The sequence below is a fragment of the Stegodyphus dumicola genome, chromosome 2 (assembly GCF_044657685.1).
Source record: "Stegodyphus dumicola isolate Sdum_Otavi_A_Nest chromosome 2, ASM4465768v1".
Classification (NCBI taxonomy): Eukaryota; Metazoa; Arthropoda; class Arachnida; order Araneae; family Eresidae; genus Stegodyphus; species Stegodyphus dumicola.
Genome location: NC_140769.1, coordinates 283,054,117 through 283,081,880, shown reverse-complemented (window position 1 = coordinate 283,081,880; position 27,764 = coordinate 283,054,117). Strand labels below are relative to the sequence as shown.

Here is a 27,764-nt window from a genome sequence, read left to right as displayed (position 1 = left end):
TTTTATTCATTTTCTTCGTATTTATGCCACATAAAAATCAACAGCAAAATTACAAAATTTTTAAAAGCAGCATAGAAGAACGGAAAATGTTAGTGCTCTTAGAGAAAACAATCAATAATCTTACAAATCTCAGAAAATCTGAGATGAGATGACGGGCATGGTTTTCATCAAGGAACACTATGAACCACTAGAAAGTTAATAATCCGGTCTAAACTATGTAAAACGATGCTTTTAGGTTCAGACTACTTAATTAATTAAATTTTAAAGGGAGAAATTACCAAAAAAAGCTAGAATAGAGTTACATTTGAAAGATCGGAAAATGTGAATGTCTTCAGAAAAAACAATCATCCTACAATGCTCAGGAAATGTGAAATAAGGTGACGCGCATGGTTTTCATCAAGGAACACTATGAACCACTAGAAAGTTTATAATCTGGTTTAAATTATGTAAAACGATGCTTTTAGGATCAGACTATTTAATTAATTAATTTTGAAAAGGAGGAATGATAAAAAAAAGCTAAAATGGAGTTACATTTGAAAGACCGGAAAATGTAAATGTTCTCAGAGAAAGCAATCATCCTACAATGCTCAAGAAACCTGAGATCAGATGACGCGCATGGTTTTCATCAAGGAACACTATGAACCACTAGAAAGTTTATAATCTGGTTTAAATTATGTAAAACGATGCTTTGAGGATCAGACTATTTAATTAATTAATTTTGAAACGGAGGAATGATTAAAAAAAAAAAAAAAAAACTAAAATGGAGTTACATTTGAAAGACCGGAAAATGTAAATGTTCTCAGAGAAAACAAAGACCGCAAAATGTAAATGTTCTCAGAGATAACAATCATCCTACAATGCTCAGGAAATCTGAGATCAGATGACGCGCATGGTTTTCATCAAGGAACACTATGAGTCACTAGAAAGTTATCTGCTCTAAATTATCTAAAACGTTGCTTTTATAATCAGACTACTTAATTAATTCATTTTGAAACCGAGGAATGATAAAAAAAGCTAGAATGGAATTACATTTGAAAGACCGGAAAATGTAAATGTTCTCAGAGGAAACAATCATCCTAGGAAATCTGAGATCAGATGACGCGCATGGTTTTCATCAAGGAACACTATGAATCACTAGAAAGTTTAAAATCTGGTCTAAATTACGTAAAACGGTGCTTTTAGAATCAGACTATTTAATTAATTAATTTTGAAACGGAGGAATGCTAAAAAAAAAAGCTAAAATGGAGTTACATTTGAAAGACACGAAAATGTAAATGTTCTCAGAGAAAACAAAGACCGGAAAATGTAAATGTTCTCAGAGAAAACAAAGACCGCAAAATGTAAATGTTCTCAGAGAAAACAATCATCCTACAATGCTCAGGAAATCTGAGATCAGATGACGCGCATGGTTTTCATCAAGGAACACTATGAATCACTAGAAAGTTTATAATCTGGTCTAAATTATGTAAAACGATGCTTTTAGGTTCAGACTACTTAATTAATTAATTTTGAAACGGAGGAATGCTAAAAAAAAAGCTAAAATGGAGTTTTATTTGAAAGACAGGAAAATGTAAATGTTCTCAGAGAAAACAATCATCCTACAATGCTCAGGAAATCTGAGATCAGATGACGCGCATGGTTTTCATCAAGGAACACTATGAACCACTAGAAAGTTTATAATCTGGTCTAAATTATGTAAAACGATGCTTTTAGGTTCAGACTACTTAATTAATTAAATTTTAAACGGAGAAATTACCAAAAAAAGCTAGAATAGAGTTACATTTGAAAGATCGGAAAATGTGAATGTCTTCAGAAAAAACAATCATCCTACAATGCTCAGGAAATGTGAAATAAGATGACGCGCATGGTTTTCATCAAGGAACACTATGAACCACTAGAAAGTTTATAATCTGGTCTAAATTATGTAAAACGATGCTTTTAGAATCAGACTATTTAATTAATTAATTTTGAAACGGAGGAATGATAAAAAAAAAAAAAAAAAAAAAAAGCTAGAATGGAGTTACATTTGAAAGACCGCAAAATCTAAATGTTCTCAGAGAAAACAATCATCCTACAATGCTCAGGAAATCTGAGATCAGATGACGCGCATGGTTTTCATCAAGGAACACTATGAGTCACTAGAAAGTTATCTGCTCTAAATTATCTAAAACGATGCTTTTATAATCAGACAACTTAATTAATTCATTTTGAAACCGAGGAATGATAAAAAAAGCTAGAATGGAATTACATTTGAAAGACCGGAAAATGTAAATGTTCTCAGAGGAAACAATCATCCTACAATGCTCAGGAAATCTGAGATCAGATGACGCGCATGGTTTTCATCAAGGAACACTATGAATCACTAGAAAGTTTATAATCTGGTCTAAATTACGTAAAACGGTGCTTTTAGAATCAGACTATTTAATTAATTAATTTTGAAACGGAGGAATGCTAAAAAAAAAGCTAAAATGGAGTTACATTTGAAAGACACGAAAATGTAAATGTTCTCAGAGAAAACAAAGACCGGAAAATGTAAATGTTCTCAGAGAAAACAATTATCCTACAATGCTCAGGAAATCTGAGATCAGATGACGCGCATGGTTTTCATCAAGGAACACTATGAACCACTAGAAAGTTTATAATCTGGTCTAAATTATGTAAAACGATGCTTTGAGGATCAGAGTATTTAGTTAATTAATTTTGAAACGGAGGAATGATAAAAAAAGCTGGAATGGAATTACATTTGAAAGACCAGAAAATGTGAATATTCTCAGAGAAAACAATCATCCTACAATGCTCAGGAAATCTGAGATCAGATGACGCGCATGGTTTTCATCAAGGAACACTATGAACCACTAGAAAGTTTATAATCTGGTTTAAATTATGTAAAACGATGCTTTTAGGTTCAGACTACTTAATTAATTAATTTTGAAACGGAGGAATGCTAAAAAAAAAGCTAAAATGGAGTTTTATTTGAAAGACAGGAAAATGTAAATGTTCTCAGAGAAAACAATCATCCTACAATGCTCAGGAAATCTGAGATCAGATGACGCGCATGGTTTTCATCAAGGAACACTATGAACCACTAGAAAGTTTATAATCTGGTCTAAATTATGTAAAACGATGCTTTTAGGTTCAGACTACTTAATTAATTAAATTTTAAACGGAGAAATTACCAAAAAAAGCTAGAATAGAGTTACATTTGAAAGATCGGAAAATGTGAATGTCTTCAGAAAAAACAATCATCCTACAATGCTCAGGAAATGTGAAATAAGATGACGCGCATGGTTTTCATCAAGGAACACTATGAACCACTAGAAAGTTTATAATCTGGTCTAAATTATGTAAAACGATGCTTTTAGAATAAGACTATTTAATTAATTAATTTTGAAACGGAGGAATGATAAAAAAAAAAAAAAAGCTAGAATGGAGTTACATTTGAAAGACCGCAAAATCTAAATGTTCTCAGAGAAAACAATCATCCTACAATGCTCAGGAAATCTGAGATCAGATGACGCGCATGGTTTTCATCAAGGAACACTATGAACCACTAGAAAGTTCATAATCTGGTCTAAATTATGTAAAACGATGCTTTTAGGATCAGACTATTTAGTTAATTAATTTTGAAACGGAGGAATGATAAAAAAAAGCTGGAATGGAATTACATTTGAAAGACCGGAAAATGTGAATGTTCTCAGAGAAAACAATCATCCTACAATGGTCAGGAAATCTGAGATCAGATGACGCGCATGGTTTTCATCAAGAAACACTATGAACCACTAGAAAGTTTATAATCTGGTCTAAATTATGTAAAACGAGGCTTTTAGAAACAGACTATTTAATTAATTAATTTTGAAACGGAGGAATGATAAAAAAAAAAAAAAAGCTAGAATGGAATTACATTTGAAAGACAGGAAAATGTAAATGTTCTCAGAGAAAACAATTATCCTACAATGCTCAGGAAATCTGAGATCAGATGACGCGCATGGTTTTCATCAAGGAACACTATGAACCACTAGAAAGTTGATAATCTGGTCTAAATTATGTAAAACGATGCTTTTAGAAACAGACTATTTAATTAATTAATTTTGAAACCCAAGAATGATAAAAAAAGCTAGAATGGAATTACATTTTAAAGACCGGAAAATGTAAATGTTCTCAAAAAAAGCAATCATCCTACTATGCTCAGGAAATCTGAGATCAGATGACGCGCATGGTTTTCATCAAGGAACACTATGAACCACTAGAAAGTTTATAATCTGGTTTAAATTATGTAAAACGATGGTTTGACGATTTAATTAATTAATTTTGAAACGGAGGAATGATAAAAAAAAAAAAAAAAAAAAAAGCTAAAATGGAGTTACATTTGAAAGACCGGAAAAAGTAAATGTTCTCAGAGAAAACAATCATCCTACAATGCTCAGGAAATCTGAGATCAGATGACGCGCATGGTTTTCATCAAGGAACACTATGAACCACTAGAAAGTTTATAATCTGGTCTAAATTATGTAAAACGATGCTTTTAGAATCAGACTATTTAATTAATTAATTTTGAAACGGAGGAATGATAAAACAAAAGCTAGAATGGAGTTACATTTGAAAGACCGGAAAATGTAAATGTTCTCAGAGAAAACAATCATCCTACAATGCTCAGTAAATCTGACATCAGATGACGCGCATGGTTTTCATCAAGGAACATTATGAACCACTAGAAAGTTTATAATCTGGTCTAAATTATGTAAAACGATGCTTTGAGGATCAGACTATTTAGTTAATTAATTTTGAAACGGAGGAATGATAAAAAAAGCTGGAATGGAATTACATTTGAAAGACCGGAAAATGTGAATATTCTCAGAGAAAACAATCATCCTACAATGCTCAGGAAATCTGAGATCAGATGACGCGCATGGTTTTCATCAAGGAACACTATGAACCACTAGAAAGTTTATAATCTGGTCTAAATTATGTAAAACGATGCTTTTAGAAACAGACTATTTAATTAATTAATTTTGAAACGGAGGAATGATAAAAAAAAAAAGCTAGAATGGAATTACATTTGAAAGACCGGAAAATGTAAATGTTCTCAGAGAAAACAATTATCCTACAATGCTCAGGAAATCTGAGATCAGATGACGCGCATGGTTTTCATCAAGGAACACTATGAACCACTAGAAAGTTTATAATCTGGTCTAAATTATGTAAAACGATGCTTTGAGGATCAGACTATTTAGTTAATTAATTTTGAAACGGAGGAATGATAAAAAAAGCTGGAATGGAATTACATTTGAAAGACCAGAAAATGTGAATATTCTCAGAGAAAACAATCATCCTACAATGCTCAGGAAATCTTAGATCAGATGACGCGCATGGTTTTCATCAAGGAACACTATGAACCACTAGAAAGTTTATAATCTGGTTTAAATTATGTAAAACGATGCTTTTAGGATCAGACTACTTAATTAATTCATTTTGAAACCCAGGAGTGATAAAAAAAAGCTAGAATGGAGTTACATTTGAAAGACCGGAAAATGTAAATGTTCTCAGAGAAAACAATCATCCTACAATGCTCAGGAAATCTGAGATCAGATGACGCGCATGGTTTTCATCACGGAACAGTTTGAATCACTAGAAAGTTAATAATCTGCTCTAAATTACGTAAAACAATGATTTTACGATTAGTGTTAATTAATTTAGTTAATATTGTTAATTTGGAGATGAAGAAATCGCCAAAAAAGCTACAGTGTTGCATTTGAAAAGATTTAAAAATATCAGAGCTCTCAGAGAAAAGAATCATCCTACAATGCTCGGAATAACTGAGATCAGATGACGCGCATGGTTTTTTTCATCAAGGAACATTCTGAATCTCAAGAATGATAATAATCTAGTCAAAATTACTTAAAATTAAAAAAAAAAAATTAAAATCCTAAAGCTGTCAGATTTTGCATTATGCTCAAAAGGGCGTTTTTTAACATTTTGTGTGTTACCTTTATTTATTAACTATCATGTTCTTCGCACTTAAAGCATAAAATTCATTCAAGTGCAATATCGCAAAATAATTTTAAAATGAGGCTCTGTTTATAATTTGCGATACACGGTCTCGCGCGCTGGAGATATTTTTTTTCGCCGTACAGTGTCGCCATTGCTTGCTTTGAAATCGTAGAATTTCTTAATAAAAAAATGTTACATAATATGAGTATATGCGTTATAAATAATGTGTTACAAAATATGAAATCGATAATAAAACAAATTCCAAATTAGGGCTTCCGAATGCCCATATTCGGTGGAGGATTACGTTTTTCAAAACTGGATGGCTCTATGTACCGTTATTTTATCACAATGCGAGAAACGTACATACATTTATGCAGATTCTTCGTTATTTAATTTCTTTAAATATACTATAGGGCTGTAATATTGGGTGGCAACAGTTTGAAAAGTGAACTGGCATTTAAAGTTTTCAACGCAAAATGCCAAAAGGAAATTGATAGCCCTCGTGGGCTAAAACTCCAATTGATTTGGGAACGGTTAAAATGAATATTTCCGTTGAAATCTGAAAACCGAAAATTTTCGTAATTATAGTATTTCCTAAAAAGGGATATTTTGGAAACAATTTCACAAATATTACGCTTACTTACTAATAAAATTACTATATTTTTAACTACAACATTGCTAATAAACCGTTCGAATTTTCAATAGAAGTTCCATTTACTTACTTTTCTTCTTTAATGAAACTCATAGTTCCGTATACAGTGGTCTGTCTATGCGGCAGAATTAAATTCATGAAGATTTTACAGCATGCCTTTTTCTGCGTGGTTTAATAATTAAACTAAGATAATGTTTACATTTCTGACTACTTATTATGAACCTTGCATCAAAAACGGTGGAGTTATTTGAAAGATTAATGCAAGTGTCAACACTGATAGCAGGAAACGATATGCACTGCTATACAATGCTGACCTTGGATCATTCTTCCAGTTTTATTTTCTGCACAAATTAACCAAAAAAAAAAAAAAAAAAAAAAAAACGGTTAAGCAGATTTTCTTCAAGCCTTCTCCATCCACCCAAATCTGCCAATTTTAGCTTTCTTTATCTTTTACTTACTTTACTTAATATAGTTCACAAAGTTCAATTGAAAGTAGAGGCGTATTCGGAAACTAAGTACCGTTTTGGGAAAAAAAAAAAAAAAAGTAAAACAATTTATTCGAATCCAATTTTATTTTTACATGAAAATACATATCTTAAACTATTTTTCAACATAGTTTGCGCCAATGATCAAACACTTGTCATAGCGGGTGACCAGTTTTTGTACACCATCGTCAAAGAAACTTCCCGCCAGTTTCGATAACCACGACTCCACAGCGTTTTTCGTGTCATCGTCAGATCCAAAGCGCTTGCCACCAAGCTCGCGCTTCATGTGCATGAACAAGTGATAGTCGGACGGCGCCAAGTCCGGGCTGTACGGCGGGTGATCGAACTGCTCCCAATGAAACTGTCGAATTAACGATTGAGTGACACCAGCAGTATGGGGCCGAGCATTGTCATGGAGCAATGGCACGCCTTAGTTTTGTTAAAGTCTCACAATATCGCGCCGCATTAATGGTTTCACCTCTGGGAAGAAATTCAGTAAGCAAAACGCCTTTCCTATCCCAGAAGACAGTGCACATGATTTTTTGTGATGACATTTTCACTTTGAACTTTTGTTTTTTCGGAGAATGAGTGTGTCTCCACTCCATCGATTGTGGTGTGATTGTGGTTCGATTCTAGTGTGAAATGACACACCCAAGTTTCATCACCTGTCACAATTTGGTTTAAAACGTTTTCTCCCTCATCACTGTACCGCGTGAGAAATGTCAGGGCACTACCAAGTCGCTTTGTTTTGTGAACATCAGTGAGCATTTTTGGAACCCATCGGGAACACAGTTTGCGATCATTCAAGCGGTCAGACACAATTTCGAACAAAACAGTACGTGAAATTTGCGGAAATGCCTCTGAAAGAGTTGTCATTGTGAAGCGTCTGTTCTCATGAATTGCTTCATCAACTTTCCTTACCAAATCATCGGTGACAACAGAAGGCCGACCACTCCGAGCTTCGGCGTGGACATTTGTTCGACCCGCATTAAACATTCTTACCCACTTTCTCACCATTCCATCACTTATCGCGTATTCACCGTAAACTTCTGTCACTTGACGATAAATTTCGGCCGGTTTAACATTCCTCGCGTTCAAAAATTTAATCACGGCACGAATCTCACAGTCAGCGGGAGAACTAATTGTCTTAAACATTTTGAATGTGCACAGCAAACTGAAAACACAACATAGAGCAACCAAAATGGCGTCAATTGAAAGTCAGTGAACAAGAAAGACTAGTGCGCATGCGCCGGACGCCTACCATAGCGCAGCGACGGCGCTAGAATGAAACGGTACTTAGTTTCCGAATACGCTACGTACTTCGAAACAAGAAATGAATTTTGACACTTTATCCACACATGATGTTAAGTCTTTTATTGTGTAATTAATAATGAAAAATTATAACTACTTCAGTGCTGTTATTTAAGAAGAATTTAAGTTACTTAACAAGAAGGTAGTGGAATGGAAGAGACTATAGGGTGGGACATCTAACTTTTGGAATTCGAATCGGTTATTTAAAAAAAAAAAAAAAACTAATAAAGATTTTTTCAAAATTATGAGTTTATTAGAAAGATTGGACATTTTTTCATTTAAGATTGAAACACATCATTCAAATATCTGCCACGGCTCTCTTGACAGTACCCCATACGATCAATACAATTTTTCAGCACATTTTCGATTGTTTAGCTTCCAATCGCACGAACGGCAACTTCGATTTCGTGTTTCAAGGCATCAATCGTCTCTGGGTGGTTAGCGTAACGCCCTTTTAAGGGGACTCATACACCTTAAAACCCATAAGATCTTCGAATATGTGACTGTTGCAAGAATTGGGATAACTTATTTATTTCAAAAGCAATCACTTCAACCTTTTACAGGTGACTACATAATGTAGCTGCTTTCTGAAATAGTCATCAGAAAGTTTGTGTTGCCACAAATAATTTTATAATTTAATTCGCTTTGTGACAAAATTTTTCGTCATGTTTCTACCTTCCGCGCACAGTTTGAAATACTCTGTTGCATAATTTAATTCCATACTTAATATATAGCTTTTATAACATTTGGAAACTACCGTGAACCGAAAATTCTAAGAATTTCATGTTAATTTTCTTTTATTATTATTTGGAGTTGTTTTTATAAAATGTATTTCATTAAAAAAATCTGTAATATTTTCGTGCATAAAAATTTTTAATATTAAAATATTCATCAGATTTTTGGTTCATTTATAAATTAGTGCCCATATAAAGACTTCCATCCAATTTCAAGTATATACCATTAGCCATTTTTAAAATATGTGCGCAAGGTGTAAACATGACGAAAACTTTTGTCACAAAACGGATTAAATTATAAAAATATTTGTGGAAACACAAACTTTCTGGTTACTAGTCTCTAAGCAGCTATATTATGTAGTCAGCTGTAAAAAGGCGGAAGCAATTGTTTTTAAAATAAATAAAATATCCTAATTCTTGCAACAATCACTTATTCGAAGATCATAAGGGGTTTAAGGTGTATGAAGAACCTTAACTCTTTGAAGACTACAACGCCCCAGACGACCTTTCATTCAAATGACCACAACCGCCCGAAATTCCGATATTGTTTTCTTCCCTCCACTAAGGTATACAGTAGCAGATGCAGTTTCCCCAAATGCATTGTATCAGTTTTTTGCATTTAGTATTTATTTGTGATTCCTTATCCTTTATTTGTTAGAAATAGAAAGGATATCATTTGAAATCTTCACTCTTCTTTGTGCGTTAATGGATGAGGAGGGGATGAAATTTCTGTGACTCTCGAAGACCATTTCGGGCGGTTCGGTATTTTAATATGCAGGTTAGGGAAAGCTTTGGTTTTCAAAGAGTTATGGGTTCTCCAAAAAGCTCCGAGGCGGTTAAATGACATCAGCATTTCGGCTGATTATTCGATTTCTAAAAGCAGGACGCCAAAGATCGATGGTTACGTTGGCTGGTGGCAAGGGGCCCCGTCGCGTAATGGCAGACCGCACATTGAGTTGAACAGTGTTAAACGAATATCGCATACTGCGCATGCCCAGAAAACAATTTGGCGTAATTACTATGCTGGCGCGATTTGAAAAGAAGATAAATACGGTATATGGTAGATGCATCGCCATCTAATTGTAAACAAATCTGGCGTTTAAATCTTCGTAGAGTATAATGTAAATTAATTACTGTGTTAAAATACTATTTTTTGCTCTACTGCTCAAACAACTAGAAAGCAGAAATTAGTGCGAAGTAATGTGAAGCTGTGTTTACATTCAAAATGTAAAATATAATACTTATGAAATTCTGCACATTCCTTTGGAACTGTACAAATTTTCGTTCAGAAAAAGACTGTAATTTAGGATATATTAGTTAAAAATTTATTCATTATACTTTTAAGCAATAAAAACAATTCAGGATTTACCATACGTTCCATTCGTACATACATAAAGAAACACTGAGGAATATAACAAGTGCTTGCAAATAACACTGAAGAAATTTTACAATTCTTTAATGCTAGTTATTAAATTCTTTGAAATGAGAAAATAAAAGCGCGAATATACGCTAACAAACTAAGCGAGATACTCCAGTTTATAATTACTGAATTGTAACATGTAAACAAATTACATTTAAATAAGGAATTATTACGAACATATGTTAACAAATATTAAATGCACTGTTATTGACAAATTAAAACGAAACATATGTTAGAAAAATAAGCAAGCGCAATCGGCGTGGACGTTAAAATAACTAATAAGCAAAGTTCCACAATATTGCAATTTTAAACATCACTCGAACACACTCGACAGCCATGGAGATCACGAATAAGCTAACGTAGGGTTGCTTAGTCGCCAATATTTCTCCCCGCGCCAAAGGTGCACCATCAAGCATGCGCAGTAAGCGAAATTTGCTTAACATTGTTCAACTCAATGTGCGGTCTGCCATTACGCGCCCCGTCCTGCTGAAAGCAAACGTCATCCGTGTCATCATCTTCAATTTTTGAAGACCAAAATTCGTTTAGCATGGCACAGTAACGTTTGCTATTGACGGTAACGGCGGCTCCTTTCTTATTTTGGAAGAAAAATGCCGCCTGACCAAAAACCATTGTGACCCTGTTGGATTTGTTTTTCTGGGGAACGCTTAAAGATATGTGCTATGCTAACCACCCAGAGATGACTGATGCCTTGAAACACAAAATCGAAGCTGTCATTCGTGCGATTGGAGCCCAAACAATCAAAATGTACCGGAAGTCTGGGTTGATCTCTTTTCGGTGTTTGAAAGAGTATTGCTTGGCAGCATTGTTTTACGCCAAGGAGTTTGGCTTTAGTGTAACCCTAAAGATATTTCGTTTTTGCCTTATTAGTTTGTAGGATATCTGACTTGATGTAAGAGCATATGGTTGCTTAATCTTAGCTAAGTTACACAGGTAACTAACTATAAGCACATGCGTGTGCTAGCATTCAATAATGTTGTTTTTGTTAAAATAAATTTGTTATTGTTAATATTACAGTCCACTTACTGAAGTTAAGTATCATTAAATAAGTTCCAGCTACCGTGTCTCACAAAAGTGATGGGACACTTGTGTTTTACAAAAGGAAACTGTAAAAAAATAAACTATAAAAACATGTAAATTTTTTTTGTGGGTGTGTTTCATACTTAAATTTAGTAACAATTATTACATAACATACATTTTCTCAAAATATTAATTTAATAAAAATACAATTGTTTAAAACGAAGCAAAAAATGGCTCACATAAGTGATGGCACACTTACTTTTCCATCAAACATTTATCCAAAAATTTTACTTCTTAAAAAGTTTTAATATTTTGATGGATTTTCTTTTACTTTTAAAACGTGATTTAATCTTCTTGGGATGGATTCGACTAATTTTTTTGTGATTTCTGGAGTGATTTTACCCCATTCTTCTTGAAGCACCGATTTTAATTGTTGTTTTGAAGAAATGGTGTGTTTGCGAATTCTTGATTCCAATTCTTGCCAAATATTCTGTATGGGATTTAAGTCGGGAGATTGTGGTGGTGTTTTTATTATTTCAGGACAGTTATACAGCAGCCAGAGTCTAACATTCAAAGCAGTGTGCGTGGGGTCATTGTCCTGGTAGAATTTAAAATCGTTATGAAGGTTCAATTTTCACGCTGAAGATTTCAAATTTTGATTTAAAATGTGAATATACTTGTACTGATCCATTATACTGTCAATAAAAACAAGAGTACCAACTCCAGCGGATGACATACACCCCCATACAATAACTCCTCCTCCACCATGGTTTACTGTTGGCACCAACTTCTGTTTTCGAAATTCTTCCCTGGGTTTTCTCCACACCAAGATTCTACCGTCAGAACCAAATATATTAAATTTACTCTCATCAGCAAATATAACTTCATTCCAGTAATCAGAATTCTTATTTATGTTGGATTTTGCGAAAGCCAGTCTGAGTTTTCTATTCTTTTCACTTAAGAAGAATTTTTTCCTGGCTGCTCTACCGTGATATCCAGCAAATCGAATTACTCTTATGATAGTCTCAGGATTAACAATTACTCCATATAATGCTTGTAAATCAGCAGCAACTTTAGGAGCACTCATTCTTCGATTTTTGTTTAATATTTTGAACAATAATTCGCTTTATTCCATTGGATAGCTTTGATGGTCGGCCAGGTCTTCTTTTATCCTGAATCATATGATTCTTTTTATGTCGTTTAATGATATTGTAAACTGTTGAATGACTCAAGTTAACTGTTTCAGGAGTTTCTCTAATAGATTTTCCACATTCAATATGCAAATTAATAACTAATTTTCGAATTTCAGGCAAAGTTTCTTTTCGTTTAGCATTCATGGCTGCAGAGAGCTAAAAAAACACAAAAATTCCAAAAGAAACTGGAGAGAAATACTGCAGACGATTTTATAAATTGCTTTTGAGTAAAAATAAAAACCCCAAAAAATATTTTTATTGTAGTACGTAGTAGTATCTAATGGTGTCCCATCACTTATGTGAGCCATTTTTTGCTCCGTTTTAAACAATTGTATTTTTATTAAATTAATATTTTAATATTTTGAGAAAATGTATGTTATGTAATAATTGTTACTAAATTTAAGTACGAAACACGCCCAGAAAAAATTTTTACATGCTTTTTGAATTTATTTTATACAGTTTCCTTTTTTAAAGCACAAGTGTCCCATCACTTTTGTGAGACACTGTATCTTCGGCAAGAACAATCTCAATCATTTGAATGATGATGTGTTTCATGCGAATGAAAATGCCCAATCTTTCTAATAAACTCTTAATTTTGAAAAAATATTTACTAGTTTTTTTTTAAATATGTATCCAATTCAAATTCGAAAACCCCACCCTTTGTTATAAGAATAACCTCCACCCTTTATTAATACTATATACAGATATCAGTAAAACGACAATTACCTGTTGTAGTTTTCAAGTCAAATATTAAATTCACTGTACCAGGGAAACTGACATTAAAAACAGAAATATACGTACTTTTCAAGCTGGTATCATTATCTACAAGAATAAAAACTAGACTTAAATCAACAAATGATATTTCTCGGTGTACATTGAAGTCATCGATGCCGATTTTTTGAGTTAACTTACCTTACCTTAAAAAGGCCTACACTCGAATGTACTCTCCACGTGGTATCGGCATAAAGACCAATCTTGAAATCATCGACAGAATTTAGTCAGTGAGTGCAAACCAATAATTTACGGGAGAGGGAACTGTAGCCTGTTACAAAAACAAATTACTTTCAGCAAAAAATTGGGGGGGGGGAGGGAAGATATGAAAGCTTTCATATTTTAACAGTCACCCAGAAGCTTGTTAAGGTTTTACGCTGTCTTCTTTTATATATATATATATTACAGTGAAACACCGAAATCTGGAGAATGTCGACTTTCACCGGTGAATGTCAACATTCACATAGCCTCTTGGTGTATGTCCGAAATATTTTCCAAATACTCTTATTTCTGACTTACACCGGTCAATGTCGACATTCACCATGTACTAATGGTGAATGTTGAACATATAACAATATTATATTTTCTTCTCCGTAATTCAGTCGCGAATAAACGCACTTGAGACTTGAAATAAGAACTTAAGAACAAGAGAACCTAAAACACACAATACATTCAAAATGAGAAAGGAAAATAACAGAAGTTAAAAACTTACTTAATTATACACTACGTTCTAAACCAGAAAATAAAATAACAGTCATAAAAAACTTACTAAATTATGCGATTCAAATCTTATTTATTGCAACAACTTAAAACTATTATGGCACTATGACCTCTCTTTTCGACTTTCACCAGAGCATATCTGTGATTGTCGACATACACCGGTGAGGGTCCGACTATACAAGAATGTAGTGAAATATTCGGTCTTTCGTATTTGGTGAATGTTGATTGATATTCTCCGGTGAAAGTCGACATTCTCCAATTTCGGTCTTTCACGGTAACACACACACACATATATATATTTAAACAAAATTAAATTCTAAACAAATACGTATAAAAGTAAAAAAGTAGAAAAGCAAATTTAAATTCTAAAAAAAGGAAAAAAGCCAAAATAATTTAAAAATAATTAAACTAAATTATTTAGAGAGCGAGTTTAAAATAAAAACAAAACTATTAGAAAAAGAAAAAGAAAGTTGTTTTTAATAAAAGAGAAACAAACCAGGTAATTAGCGCTAAAGCTGCTAAGTACAAACAAAATTGTTTCATAAGAATAAATTGAGTTTAATTAAAAAAATTAAATTTAACTACATATTTAATTAAATATTCTTTGCGCCATTGCTGCAAGGAATGAAATTTAAATTTAAACAAATTTAAATTCTAAACAAATACGTATAAAAGTAAAAAAGTAGAAAAGCAAATTTAAATTCTAAAAAAAGGAAAAAAGCCAAAATAATTTTAAAATAATTAAACTAAATTATTTAGAGAGCGAGTTTAAAATAAAAACAAAACTATTAGAAAAAGAAAAAGAAAGTTGTTTTTAATAAAAGATATATATATATCTAGCTCAGCGGGGCAATTTGCTCTGAAGGACTATTAATTTCGTTTGGCATTTTGCGTTGATTCACTACAGCCGTTGTTTCACTTTTGAAACTGTTGCCACCCGATATTCTCGCCCTGTATTATATTTGAAGAAATTAAGTAATGAAGAATCTGCACAAACGTATGTATGTTTCTCGCACTGTGTAATAAAACGACGGTACCTAGAGCCATCCAGTTTCGAATAACGTAATCCTCCTACGAATATGGGTATCTGGAAGCGCAAATTTAAAATTTGGAAGCTGTTTTATTATCGATTTTCTATTTTGTAAAACTTTAACGAATTTTTGATTAACAATCTCGAGGATTTCAAAGCGAGCTATATCCACGCTGTACAGAAAAAACATTTTTATCTCCACCGCGTGAGACTCTATCGTAAATTCCAAAGAGAGGCTCAATTTAAAATTCCTTTGCGATAGTGGTCTTGAACTGAATTTTATGGTTCAAGTGCGAAGAACATGATCTTTATTTATTAATTGGTATATAGCTGCATATAGACAAGAGCTAGAGCACCTCGAAGTGATTTTTTCAAAATTCGAATAAGTTTTTTTTTTTTTTTAAATTTTGCGATTTTTTTCAAAATTCGAATAAGTTTTTTTTAATTTTATGGCATCATTTTGAATAGTTTCATTCTTTTAGAAATATGGTTTTGGCAACAGTTTTTCATTCAACTGTATAATGGACTGCTGACGGTTGAAAATCAGCACTGTTGCCACTTAGAAAAATGAGGGCAATAATCCTGTGCAGTTTTTAAACTTAATGTTTCTCTTCGATACTGGACGTTTGTTGAGAGTGCCAAGTGATCTGTGGACACATAATGTCAGTTGGAAATAAAAATGGAATTAAAATCGACTCGACTGCCAAGTTTTATTTACAAAGGCAACACATTAGCTTACGACGCAATCAGAATGTTTCCTCTTCAATATGGATGGATCTAAGCTCCCGTCTTTTCCTTGCTTTTATTATGACATATATTGAATTTAACGTTTGGTGTTCCTTTCAGGCACTTTTCCGGTACATTTAAAAGCCAGGCTGGCCGCGTAACTGCTAGTATTTAATAAATAAAGGTAACACAGAAAACGTTAAAAAAACGCCCCTTTGGACATAATGCAATCTGAAAGGCCTTCAGATTTTTATCATTAACTTATTTTAGTTATTGGTTAAACTCTGCTTCCAGCACATCACCGTTTTTAAAACTAAACCAACAGCTCTCTACTAAAAAAAAAAAAAAAAAAAAATTCCTAAAAACAATCCTCTTCAGAAACAAACTTTTATATAAATTCTTCTTTCCCAGTCTTCAAGATGTCGCTTCTAATCCTATCCCACTTGTCTGAAAGCTACCTTTGCACAGCTTCTGCATCTCAATGGAAGAAACACTATTCACAGAGTGCAGTAAATATCATCACAACTCCCACACTAATAGAAGGTGTGTATCTGTGTGGGAGGGAGAGTTCTGATAAGCATTTGATGTTCAACAGGCCCATCAAAATTCCTGCTATTTTAAAAGATAGGGCAAAATGATTCTGACAGATTCGCAATGTATAAAATAAAAGAAAAAACATAAGAAAAAAAAAAAATAAAAGATAAAAATCAAACTGTAAAATCTCAAAGACATCATACCAAACTATTAAAATCTTTAGCGTGAAGCCATGTCAGTGGTAGTGTTCTTTCATAAATGATTTCTTCTATTCTGCGCTGAAAAAAAAAATTGTGAAAAGAGATATTCTTTTTAATCCGAACGGCCTTAGCCCATTGCGTCGAAAACTTCAAATGTCCGTTTCACTTTTCAAATTGTTGCCACCTAATATTATCGCCTGTATTATATTTAAAGAAATTAAATAATAAATGTATGTATGTTTCTCGCACTGTGATAAAACAACGGTACCTAGAGCCATCAAATTTTGAATACGTACGTCTCCACCCGAATATGGGCAACTGGAAGCCCAAATTTGGAATTTATTTTATTACCGATTTCTTATTTTGTAACACTTTAAGGAATTTTGGTTAACAAACTCAACGATTTCAAAGCGAGCTATGGCAACACTGTACGAGGGGAAAAAAAAAGAAAACAAAATCTGAAAGGTATTAGATTTTAAATTATGTCCAAAGGACCTTTTTTTAACATTTTGTCTGTTACATTTATTTATTAAATATCACGTTCTTCCCACTTAAACCATAAAATTCAGTTCAAGAACAATATCGCAAAATAGTTTTAAATTCAGCCCATCTTTAGAATTTCCGATACAGAGTCTCGCGCGCTGAAATTTTTTTTTTTTTTTTTTTTCTGTGCAATGTTGTTGCCACTGCGAGCTTTGAAATCCTGGAGTTTGTTAATCAAAAATTCGTTAAAGTTTTACAAAATATGAAATCGATCTCCAAATTTCAAACTCGGGCTTCCACATGCCCATATTTGCAGTAGGATTACGTCACCCAAAATTCGATGTCTCTATGCACTGTTTAATTTCTTCAAAAATAATGCAGGACTCTAACATTTGGTGGCAACAGTTTGAAAAGTGATACGGACATTTATAGTGAACCAACGGAAAACGAAAACAATAGTCCTTCAAAGGGACAAAGCCTCTTTGGATTAAAAAAAGAAAAAAAAACATTTTTATCTCCCAGCGCACGAGTCTGTGCATCGGAAATTCTAAAGATATGCTCTTTTTAAATTATTTTGCGATATTGCCGTTGAATAGAATTTTATGGTTTAAGTGCGAGGAACATGATATTTAATAAATAAAGGTAACACATATAACGTTAAAAAAAACGACCCTTTGGGCGTAATATAAAATCTGAAAGCTTTCAGTATTTTTTCCTTCCCCCCCCCTCAAATTTGTAGCCTGAAATATTCAGATAGCAATCATTTAACACCTCAAAGAATAGTTAATTTCATTTATTTTCTTAATTTAAAAATTTAAAAAAAAAATCTTATAAAAAATGACCTTTATATCAGTAATTCTTGACCCTTAGCCCCATACACCCATTTCACTGCTAGAAGATCATGCCCCCCTTCTTTCCAAAATCCGAGTAATACCTATATAAATTCATTAAAATTTAGATTATTTTTAACTCGCTTTATAAATTAAACAACTAAAAGTATAAAAATCTTGATATATGCCAAAACTTGAATAAAAATCATATTTTATTTTCATGAACTAAAATTAAATACTTAACAGATAAATAAAATGATGATCAGGTTGAATGTCCACGCCACATAAAATGATATTTTCGTTGAAATATGATACCTGAAATTTTTCAAGATAACAATACTTTACTTCGTACAAAGAAGTAAACACCATTAGCGAATTACCCATAACATCAAACTCTCTGAACCAGTTCAATGACGTAGGTTGGAAATGATCAATAAAACAGCATTAAATATGATTAATAAAATTCTTCTAACAGTGTTTCGATATGTGTCTATCAAAAAATATTTTTATGAAGACAGATAAAGAATTTAGGTCGTTAAGTTCTAAAACCCTAAAAAACATAATCCGCCTAGGCCAGAAGCATTATTTTGAAAAATTTATATCATCGTCTAGAATATATTAAAAGCAAAGGAGAAAATGCATAAAATCAATAAATCTGGCATTCGTATCTTCTCATGCATTTTTCATTAAGTAGTTTTTACTTAATGAAATGTTTTCTACCACATCTAAATTTCCATATGTGCGGTTCCGATGCATTTCTGTCTAAATCAACATCCAATCTAGTTTAAAACGGATGTTATTAAAATATCAAATTAATCTGATCTAGAATCTATTTAACATCTCATCAGCAGCATTCGAGCTGCATAAAAAAAAATCGAAAATCAAGTTCACAAATTCAGACTGTTGTAGCGGTTGCTACATCATAAACGTTCTGCTACATTACTTACATTTTTTTTTTTTTTTTTTTTTTTTTTTTTTGTTTGTTTAAGAATAACTTTACGCTACTAAATTTAAAAGAAAACAATTTATTATTCACTTTTTAAAGACACTCTTTTTTAAACAACATCATTCTACGACTACTTTCGTTTCTACTGTTGCCACTCACAGTCTACATAAAGTTGTACAAAAGAAAAGATGTATATCATTTGTAGAGGTTATACTGTTGCCATTTCGAGGCAGAGAAAAGTTTTTATTCAATCCGGAACGGGTTTAATTAATTCTTTTCCACTAAAAAGCGAACAACTAACAAGCATAAATTATGTCAGCAGAAAAATTAAATAAATAAGATGTTTACTTTAAACGGGTTTAATATTTTACTTTTGTACTTTCTTTTATCATATTATGTCCATTAGAAAACTATAATGCGAGCTAAGATATCTGTATTATTGCTTTCCAGTAATGCGTGAAAATTTTGTGTCATTAGTGTCAAAAATTTCAGGAATTGTCATTAATCATTATTTTTAAAAAATGCTGATATTCAGTAGAGTGCTGAAAATTCCGAATTTAATATCAGGAGCTCAATGGTCTCAGAATATGCTACGGTGAGTAAAATGACTACTATAACATCACGGTTTTTCACGCGTGTAGTCACAACAAGATAAATTTTTTTAAATGCCAAATGGCAACAGAAAGTTTTAAAAAAAAATTAGGCAGATGGCTTCCTGGTTACTATGAAAAATGAATTTATTTCTGTTCTACTTATTTATTTATTTATTTTTATTTTTAGCCCAAAGGGCGTTAGCTCAGAAAGGTTATGAATTTTGTTTCGGCATCATTTTTTTTTTGATTGTTGCCACCAAATATTATCGCCCTGTCTTATATTTAAAGAATTAAAAAATGAAGAATCTGCATAAATGTATGTATGTTTCTCGCATTGTGATAAAACAACGGTACCTAGAGCCATCCATTTTTGAATAACCTAATCATCCCCCGAATATGGGCATCAGGAAACCCTTAATTTGGAATTTGTTTTATTATCGATTTCATACTTTGTTACACTTTAACGAATTTTTTATTTACAAACTCGAGGATTATTGCTGTTGAACTGAATTTTATGGTTTAAGTGCGAAGAACATGATATTGAATAAATAAAGGTCAAACACAAAACGTTAAAAAAAAAAAAAAAAAACGCCCCTTTGGACGCAATTTAAAATCTGAAACCTTTCAGATTTTTTATTTATTTATTTATTTACTTTTTAAGGTGAATTTTCTTAGACAATCCCCCCCCAAAGCCACAAACAAGTACTACCGTTGCAGAGGCAATAGATTAAATTCTTCACAAAGTTACAAAGTTTCGCTCCAGGCATTTTCAGAATGACTAACCGCAGCTGCATGTGGGGGCACACGCGAGGTTGCGAAGAATGGGAAAATAGTGGGTAGAATAAAAAAATTGCTGCCTCAAAAAGTTTTTTCAACTGCACTGCATTTATTGAGTGAAAAAAATATTACTCTAAAACACTCTTATTTCCCCCTCCTTCAATTTTTAAAATAACTGCATAGATTGGCAATGCAAAACCAACCCCAAATTACGAAAGTTTATTGTTACTATTATTTTCTTAAACAATAATTTAAACATCACTATAATTTTACCATTTTTGAAATTTTTCACCGTATATCTTTATTTTTCAATATTGAGTTATTTTGGATTAGGATACCCTTCCAGACTAACTACAGTACGTTCCGAATAACCGACGTTAATACCTGGGACGACGTACATGGTTTACCTAAAATCACCATTGATTCGACAGCAGTTAAAAAAAAAATTTAAAAACTTTCAGATTTTATATTACACTCAAGGGGATTATATTTCTGACGTTTTGTGTATAACCTTTATTTGTTGCTCTTCGGACTTAAACCATAAAATTCAATTCAACCGCAAAATCGCAACATAATTTTAAAATGGGCATATGTTTAGAATTTCTTCCTCCCCCCCCCCGTACAGTGTTTATACGAATTCCAAATTTGGACTTCCACATGCCCATATTCGCAGTATGATTACGTCATTCAAAATTGAATACCTCTAGGTACCGTTGTTTTATCACAACGCGAGAAACGTACATATATTTATGCACATCCTTCATTATTTAATTTCTTTAAATATAATACAGGGCTGTAATATTTGGTGGCAACAGTTTGAAAAAGGAATGAACGCAAAAGCCAAAACGATATTAATAGCCCGTCTGGGGGGTAACTTTAAGTTTTGTATAAATCGTTTGAGTTTGTTAATCAAAAATTCTCTAATGTCTGCCAAAATATGAAATAGATAATAAAGAAAATTTCAAATTCAAAATTAAGACTTCCAGTTGCCCATATTCGGTGGATTTCTTCAAATATAATACAAGGCGATAATATTTGGTGGCAACGATTTGAAAAGTGACATTCCGTTTATAGTGATTCGACGCAAAACGAAAACAATAGTCTTTCAGGGACAAAGCCCCTTTGGACTAATAAATAAAATATAACATTTTGTTTAGGAATAAGGCACTGGTTGCTTTATTAACTCGAATTTTTATATCAGATGTGGGGGGGAGGGGAGAGTAATGATTTATGAACAGCCGGGTTACGACATTTTCTTTTCCTCTAGGCGAAAAGATTAAAAACAAAAAAAAAAAAAAAAATCTACTCTATTCCCATAAATCCCCCCCTCTCTCTCTTCGCTGCCACCCTCACCTACTCTTATGAGCTAAGCGTTCACAGATGGTTTGTGATGCACGAGATTTCAGAAGTGTAAACCACTGCCACTTTTTTAAAAGGAAATCAACACTGAAAAATAGAGTTGGTAAGGGAAATTCGTGTCAAGCAAAAGATGAGAAGGTTACTTCCCACGACACTGATTTAGCAGAAAGGGTTCCCTCACCTCTTCCAACTAAAAAGGCTATTTCTTGGAAAAATCTTTTAATTTACGTCGACTGCTACTGTCTTTCAATATTAAAAAAATCCCCATACCTTTCCATCTGTGCATTCCTGTAAAAACCGTAATGTACAGTCTGTAATCTATATGTATAAAGAAGGAAGTCTGTTCGCGTCACTACTATAGCTATCCTCACCAAATTTTCTACAATTCTTAGGAACAATCTACGATCTACATTCAGTTCTTTGTATAATTCAAGAATTACAAAGTCGAAGTCCACTTTTTTCCTCCCGAAAAAGAGTAGCTAAAAGCAGAGATATTAATTAAAAACGCTAATTTTCGCCTTCATTTTTCCAAGTGGCAACAGTCTCGCACGCTGGAGATAAAAATCTGCTTTATTTCGAGAAGCATTGCCACTGCCAACACCTTCTGAAAAGGTTTAAGAAGGTGTTGCCACTGCTCGCTTTCAAATTAGAGAGTTTGTTAATAAAAAATTTCTAAGTTTTACACCCATTTCCCAGAGAAAAGCACAAATATCCATCTGACATTCTCCATCCTTAACATTTTTTATTCACACTAAATTCTTCAGTTCACTGATTCGGACCTTCGACCAGAAACTCACCTTTTTCGTCATCGACTGATGGCGGCCACCTAACTTTTACTTTCGTCTTTTTGTTTTACTGATGTTCTTCACGTGATAAGGCAAAAAAAAAAAAAAAAAAAAAAAAAAAAGAGGAGGCGCTGCTTTCTGAAACTCAAATTCACTATATGTTCTTCGCTTTACAATTGAAAAAATATAGGATTGCCAAACATTAAATACATTATTCCCGATTCCAAAAATTCGTAGGAAGCCATTTCGACTATTCTCATCTTCGTACGACTTTAATTCGCCGAGATATTAATTGAAAACACTGATTTTCGCACTCATTTTTCCCGAGTGGCAACAGTCTCTCGCGTTGGAGATAAAAATGTTTTATTTCGAAGAGTGTTGCCACTGCTCACTTTCAAATTGTAGAGTTTGTTAATCAAAAATTTGTAATTTTTACAGTATATATAAATATAAAAGAATATTTGTTATGTGTTTATTCGTTTATAGATTTCTGATCGATTATAATCGATTTTTTGCCACATTATATCCACTAAAATTGAATATTGGTGAAATATTGGATGGAACTTGTGCTTTTACGACCATTTGGTTAGAAAGAAGAAAATCATTCAAAACTGCGTGCTGATATAATGAAAGAGAATTAGTTTATTTTGTCTATCGATATTTTTTATGTAAGTTCCATAACGCATCAGACTGAAAAATGTATGAATATGAATGGTATTTTTTGCATCGTTATTAGAGAAGGATTACAGCGGTATCGTTCTCACAGATTTATTTAAAATAATTACAGACATATTTTAATATAAATATAGTTAATCTAAATTAAATTTTGGATCAAATAACTAAAATTCACAATAAATATTTAGGATGTTATTGGATCCTGAAAACTTTTTGATAGTCAGATCTACACACAAACGGGATTTTTGTTTGGGAATTTACATAATCACCCTTTCTAATGAATTCAGATCAACAAAATTAAGAGCATTTAAAAATGAGATAACTTTCTGCTTTAAGATATCAATGTATTTGTGCTTGTTTATCAATGTATTTGTTTTATGCCAACTATAATTTGGAACTAAATTTACAGATAAAGAAAATGAAGTTTATACCTGTAAATGAGAAAATTGCTATGAATTGACCGTCGAAATATATATATAAAAAAAAAAGAAGAAGAAGATACGGGGAAAGTCCTGGTATCTGTATTACCTTTTTTTTTTTTTTTTTTTTTTTTTTTTGTTTTATTCGCCCGAAGAGACGTGAATCAATGAACTCAGACTTTATATTACTCTCAAAAGGACTTGTTTTTTTTTTTTTTTTTTTTTTTTTTTTGTGTGTGTGTGTGTGTGTGTGTGTGTGTTACCTTTATTTATCAAATATCATGTTCTTCACACTTAAAACACATAAATTCATTTCAACAGTAATATCACAAAATATTTGAAAGAACATATCTTTAGAATTTCCCGTACACAGTCTCGCGGCGCTGGACATATTTTTTTTTTTTTCCTTTCTTTCTTTCTTTCTTTTTTTTTTTTTTTTTTTCCCTCTTTCGTACAGTGTTGCCATTGCTCGCTTTGAAGTCGTTGAGCTTCTTAATCAATAATTCGTTTAAGTTTTACAAATAGATAATAAAACAAATTCGAAAATCAAAATTCGGGCTTTCAAGTGAACATGTTCGGTTGGAGGATTAATTTATACAAAATTTGATTGCTCTAGGTATCGTTGTTTCTTTACAGTGCGAAATACATTCGTGTTTTCATGCAGATTCTTCATTATTTAGTTTCTTTAAATATAATACATGGCGATAATATTTGGTGGCAACAGTTTGAAAAGTGAATCGACACAAAAATGGCGTTTTGAAATTAATAACCTTCTGGGCTAACACGCTTTGGGTTAAAAAGTAGTTTAATGTTTGCACTATGGAAAAGACAAATTATTTCGAAGATACATACAATTTTATATAAATATAAAATAAATACTTTAATATTAAATATTTCTAATAAATTTGTTTTTATTTAGGCAAAATGTAAACACCTGAATTGTTAGTACGAAGTTTCAATACATTACGAATGTTACAAAATTATAACATTAGGAAAAAAAACAAAGTAGGAAAAGAATGCCTAGTTGAAACAGCTAAAAGGTGTAACAAATAAAAATTGCTCAAAAACCGTTGCAACTATTGTTTCATTTTTGTAACTAATATTAAAAGTTAAACTGTGAATGTGAATGAGCAAAATTTCTCTTACGAATGAAAATCATAAAGATAATCAATTTTTCTTTAAAGAAAACATGGCTCATTACGACACATGCCTACGGACAAAATTTAAATAAACAAATTATTGTTCCCGTATATGATACCTGGACTTTTTTTTTTTTTAATTATAAAATCCGTTTTTCCATCATATTTCTTGAAAATATTATATTAAATAAGCATTAGTTAAGTAAAATGGGGTGTAAAAGAACATGAATACACAGAAAAAAAAAAAAATATTAACAATTTCATGTGGACATTACGTGGCTTGCTTTTACGGCGTACACTTTTTTTTTTTTTTCTTTTCCCTGCACTTCATTTAAACTTCCTTAATCGAATTCTTCTAACCTAATTTACCAATTCCTCCAGCCAAGTTGAAAATGACATTAAAAACTGTAAATTTTGAAATTAAACATCCCAGTCTTTTGTCGTCAGGAAACTTAAAACAATACAAAAGGGTAGAAAATGTTGATATATACCAAAATTCGAATAAAAGTAGTTTTTTATATTCATAAACTGAAACTAAATGCTTAATAGATAAATAAAAAGGCTTATAAAATCCCCCCCTTCTGGCTAGACGGTGTTGCCATAATGCAACCGGATACTGAAACAATTCTGATAACGATATCGTATATTTTCTTCTGTGGCCATATATTATTGATCAATGTTAGAGCATTTTATTTTTTCGTTTATCACATTTCATTCCTACAGCGATAGAAAAATAAATAAAATAAGACACATTTATTCTTGTGAAAAAAATATGAAACACACTCTCTTCGACAAAATAAACAATGATATTATGCTCAACAAAAAATAAGCAGTACAATTCTTTTTTTATTTATGTAAACTTTTCTTTTGTTGCGTTAAATCTGATTCTTCTCTCTCTTAGAATTAACATAACATACAAGAAACAAGTAATAACATACAAGAAATCTTAACACGTATTTCCTATACATATAAAATAATCACACAATAAAATAAACAACAAAATGTACATTATTAAACTGTTTTATTAATTATTTATAAGACACTGAAGATTTTTTATCCAAAAAAAAGTTTTTTTTTTTTTTTTTAGCCCAAAGGGTCAATTTACCCAGAAGAGTTATTAATTTCGTTTTGGCATTTGGCGTTGATTCACTATAAACGGCGAATCACTTTTAAAATTGTTGCCACCCAATATTATATTTAAAGAAATTAAATAATGTATGTTTCTCACATTGTGATAAAACAACGGTACCTAGATCCATCCAATTTTCAATAAGGTAATCCTTCACCGACTATGGGCATCTAGAAGCCCTAGTTTGGAATTTGTTTTATTATCGGTTTCATATTTTGTAAAACTTTTATGAATTTTTGATTAACAAACTCTCGACGATTTCAAAGCCAGCAATGGCAACACTGTACGAAAAAAAAAAAAAAAAAAAAAAAAAAAAAAAAAAAAAAAAAATTTATCTCTAGCGCGCGAGACTGTGTATCAGAAATTCTAAAGATATACTCTTTTAGAAATTTTTTGATACTGCTGTTGAATTGAATTTTATGGTAAGTGCGAAGAACATGATATTTAATAAATAAAGGTAACACATAAAACGTTAAAAAAAAAGTACCTTTTTTCACTTGCCTACATACACAACCCATTTTTATTTCAACAAAAATAAGCAGTACAATTCTTTTTTTATTTATGTAAACTTTTTTTCTTTTGTTGCGTTAAATTTGATTCTCCTCTCTCTTATTATTAGGATTAAATGCACAACATAAGTAAACATACAAGAAATCTTAACACTTATTTCCTATATATATAAAATAATCACACAATAATTAATTAATTTTTTAATAATTTTTTTCTTTTTTAGCCCGAAGGGGCAATTTACCCAGAAGAGCTATTAATTTCGTTTTGGCATTTTGCGTTGATTCACTTTTTAAATTGTTGCCACCCAATATTATATTTAAAGACATTAAATAATGTATGTTTCTCACATTGTGATAAAATATTTGTTACTTATGCAAATGAGTTTCATTACACTTAGCCTAGAAACGAGAATAAAAGATACACCAATGTAAGGAGAATTATATTGCACTTATAATGTTACGTTAAATTATTAAATTGTTCAATAAAATAGAAAAAAATATAATTAAACTTACCGTTGCCATATCTACTTGTTCTCTTGATGACCATTAATGCAATTGCGACTGCTACACAGAGAAAGGTGAGCCCGAAAACTATAAGAATTACAGTCCCCCATTTATTTGCAAAGTCGGAGATAGTTGTCACTTCCTTTTTGGACAGACGATCCGTAATATCACGTCCTTCCGTTTCATGCCACTTGTGGGGTTTACTGTCGAAAACCCCCTGGTCCCGATTGGTTCCAATTGTAATCGCGATTTTTGTAAAGTCGACACAAAATCTATCCATAAAATCAGTGCAAGGGGCCATCTCCCAAGATTTGTTTTCGCATATTGTGCATGGCCGGCATTTAATTTGTTCGACATCGTACCACTCACTGTCTTTGCACAGTTTGGAAGTAAGAACTGTCGGAAATGGTGCGAGAAGCACAAGCAATGAAAGAATGGAAAGCATAATGCCCATACTATTTCAGAAATCCAACCAAGAGTACAAGGAGTCAACAAGACAGTTGAACAACAAACAAACACTACCAAGCGAGACACATAGTAGAAGAACGCGTCCTTCCCCGGGACGGAACGTCAATGAAAGAGATAATCACCCAACTGGAGTTTCCAGTAGACCTCTTACTCAACTCCTGACGTCACGAAGATAAAACTTATAATCCAATCACAGCGCGCTGAGGGTTGCCGTATTTACCAGCACAAGTTTGGCGAGCAAAATAGGAAATAACTTTCTCCTACAGAAATTTTTGGTGTCGTTCTGAAGAGGAGAGGAATTATCGTTAAATTTTATTTGAAGCTTTTTGTTTGTTTGTTTGTTTGG

At 32.2% G+C, this 27,764-nt stretch overlaps 1 protein-coding gene, 19 non-coding genes and 1 pseudogene across 20 annotated transcripts in view; all 21 read right to left on the bottom strand.

Moving 5' to 3' along the window:
• LOC146998993 (uncharacterized) overlaps positions 1–27,535 on the bottom strand; it is a 100,501-nt gene extending 72,966 nt beyond the window's left edge. The window contains exon 1 of the mRNA XM_085812226.1: positions 26,960–27,535. Coding sequence (XP_085668352.1) covers positions 26,960–27,404 — 445 coding nt within the window. The 5' untranslated portion in view covers positions 27,405–27,535. The remainder of the gene's footprint in view (positions 1–26,959) is intronic.
• LOC118197076 (small nucleolar RNA SNORD10) lies at positions 557–634 on the bottom strand. Its single transcript, XR_004759507.2, has one exon. It is a non-coding gene; the product is annotated as a small nucleolar RNA SNORD10 (small nucleolar RNA).
• Positions 831–908, bottom strand: LOC146999005 (small nucleolar RNA SNORD10). The gene has a single exon (XR_015039941.1). It is a non-coding gene; the product is annotated as a small nucleolar RNA SNORD10 (small nucleolar RNA).
• LOC146999004 (small nucleolar RNA SNORD10) lies at positions 1,055–1,123 on the bottom strand (annotated as a pseudogene).
• Positions 1,347–1,424, bottom strand: LOC146999003 (small nucleolar RNA SNORD10). Its single transcript, XR_015039940.1, has one exon. It is a non-coding gene; the product is annotated as a small nucleolar RNA SNORD10 (small nucleolar RNA).
• Positions 1,577–1,654, bottom strand: LOC146999002 (small nucleolar RNA SNORD10). Its single transcript, XR_015039939.1, has one exon. It is a non-coding gene; the product is annotated as a small nucleolar RNA SNORD10 (small nucleolar RNA).
• On the bottom strand, positions 2,050–2,127 carry LOC146999001 (small nucleolar RNA SNORD10). The gene has a single exon (XR_015039938.1). It is a non-coding gene; the product is annotated as a small nucleolar RNA SNORD10 (small nucleolar RNA).
• On the bottom strand, positions 2,274–2,351 carry LOC118197083 (small nucleolar RNA SNORD10). The gene has a single exon (XR_004759513.2). It is a non-coding gene; the product is annotated as a small nucleolar RNA SNORD10 (small nucleolar RNA).
• Positions 2,539–2,616, bottom strand: LOC146999000 (small nucleolar RNA SNORD10). Its single transcript, XR_015039934.1, has one exon. It is a non-coding gene; the product is annotated as a small nucleolar RNA SNORD10 (small nucleolar RNA).
• Positions 2,767–2,844, bottom strand: LOC146998999 (small nucleolar RNA SNORD10). The gene has a single exon (XR_015039944.1). It is a non-coding gene; the product is annotated as a small nucleolar RNA SNORD10 (small nucleolar RNA).
• LOC118197077 (small nucleolar RNA SNORD10) lies at positions 2,997–3,074 on the bottom strand. Its single transcript, XR_004759508.2, has one exon. It is a non-coding gene; the product is annotated as a small nucleolar RNA SNORD10 (small nucleolar RNA).
• On the bottom strand, positions 3,462–3,539 carry LOC146998998 (small nucleolar RNA SNORD10). Its single transcript, XR_015039937.1, has one exon. It is a non-coding gene; the product is annotated as a small nucleolar RNA SNORD10 (small nucleolar RNA).
• LOC118197078 (small nucleolar RNA SNORD10) lies at positions 3,691–3,768 on the bottom strand. The gene has a single exon (XR_004759509.2). It is a non-coding gene; the product is annotated as a small nucleolar RNA SNORD10 (small nucleolar RNA).
• LOC146998997 (small nucleolar RNA SNORD10) lies at positions 3,927–4,004 on the bottom strand. The gene has a single exon (XR_015039935.1). It is a non-coding gene; the product is annotated as a small nucleolar RNA SNORD10 (small nucleolar RNA).
• On the bottom strand, positions 4,155–4,232 carry LOC146998996 (small nucleolar RNA SNORD10). Its single transcript, XR_015039933.1, has one exon. It is a non-coding gene; the product is annotated as a small nucleolar RNA SNORD10 (small nucleolar RNA).
• LOC118197081 (small nucleolar RNA SNORD10) lies at positions 4,390–4,467 on the bottom strand. The gene has a single exon (XR_004759511.2). It is a non-coding gene; the product is annotated as a small nucleolar RNA SNORD10 (small nucleolar RNA).
• LOC146998995 (small nucleolar RNA SNORD10) lies at positions 4,620–4,697 on the bottom strand. The gene has a single exon (XR_015039943.1). It is a non-coding gene; the product is annotated as a small nucleolar RNA SNORD10 (small nucleolar RNA).
• Positions 4,848–4,925, bottom strand: LOC118197082 (small nucleolar RNA SNORD10). The gene has a single exon (XR_004759512.2). It is a non-coding gene; the product is annotated as a small nucleolar RNA SNORD10 (small nucleolar RNA).
• LOC118197080 (small nucleolar RNA SNORD10) lies at positions 5,080–5,157 on the bottom strand. The gene has a single exon (XR_004759510.1). It is a non-coding gene; the product is annotated as a small nucleolar RNA SNORD10 (small nucleolar RNA).
• On the bottom strand, positions 5,308–5,385 carry LOC146998994 (small nucleolar RNA SNORD10). Its single transcript, XR_015039945.1, has one exon. It is a non-coding gene; the product is annotated as a small nucleolar RNA SNORD10 (small nucleolar RNA).
• On the bottom strand, positions 5,537–5,614 carry LOC118197075 (small nucleolar RNA SNORD10). Its single transcript, XR_004759506.1, has one exon. It is a non-coding gene; the product is annotated as a small nucleolar RNA SNORD10 (small nucleolar RNA).
• Positions 27,536–27,764: the final 229 nt, after the last annotated feature.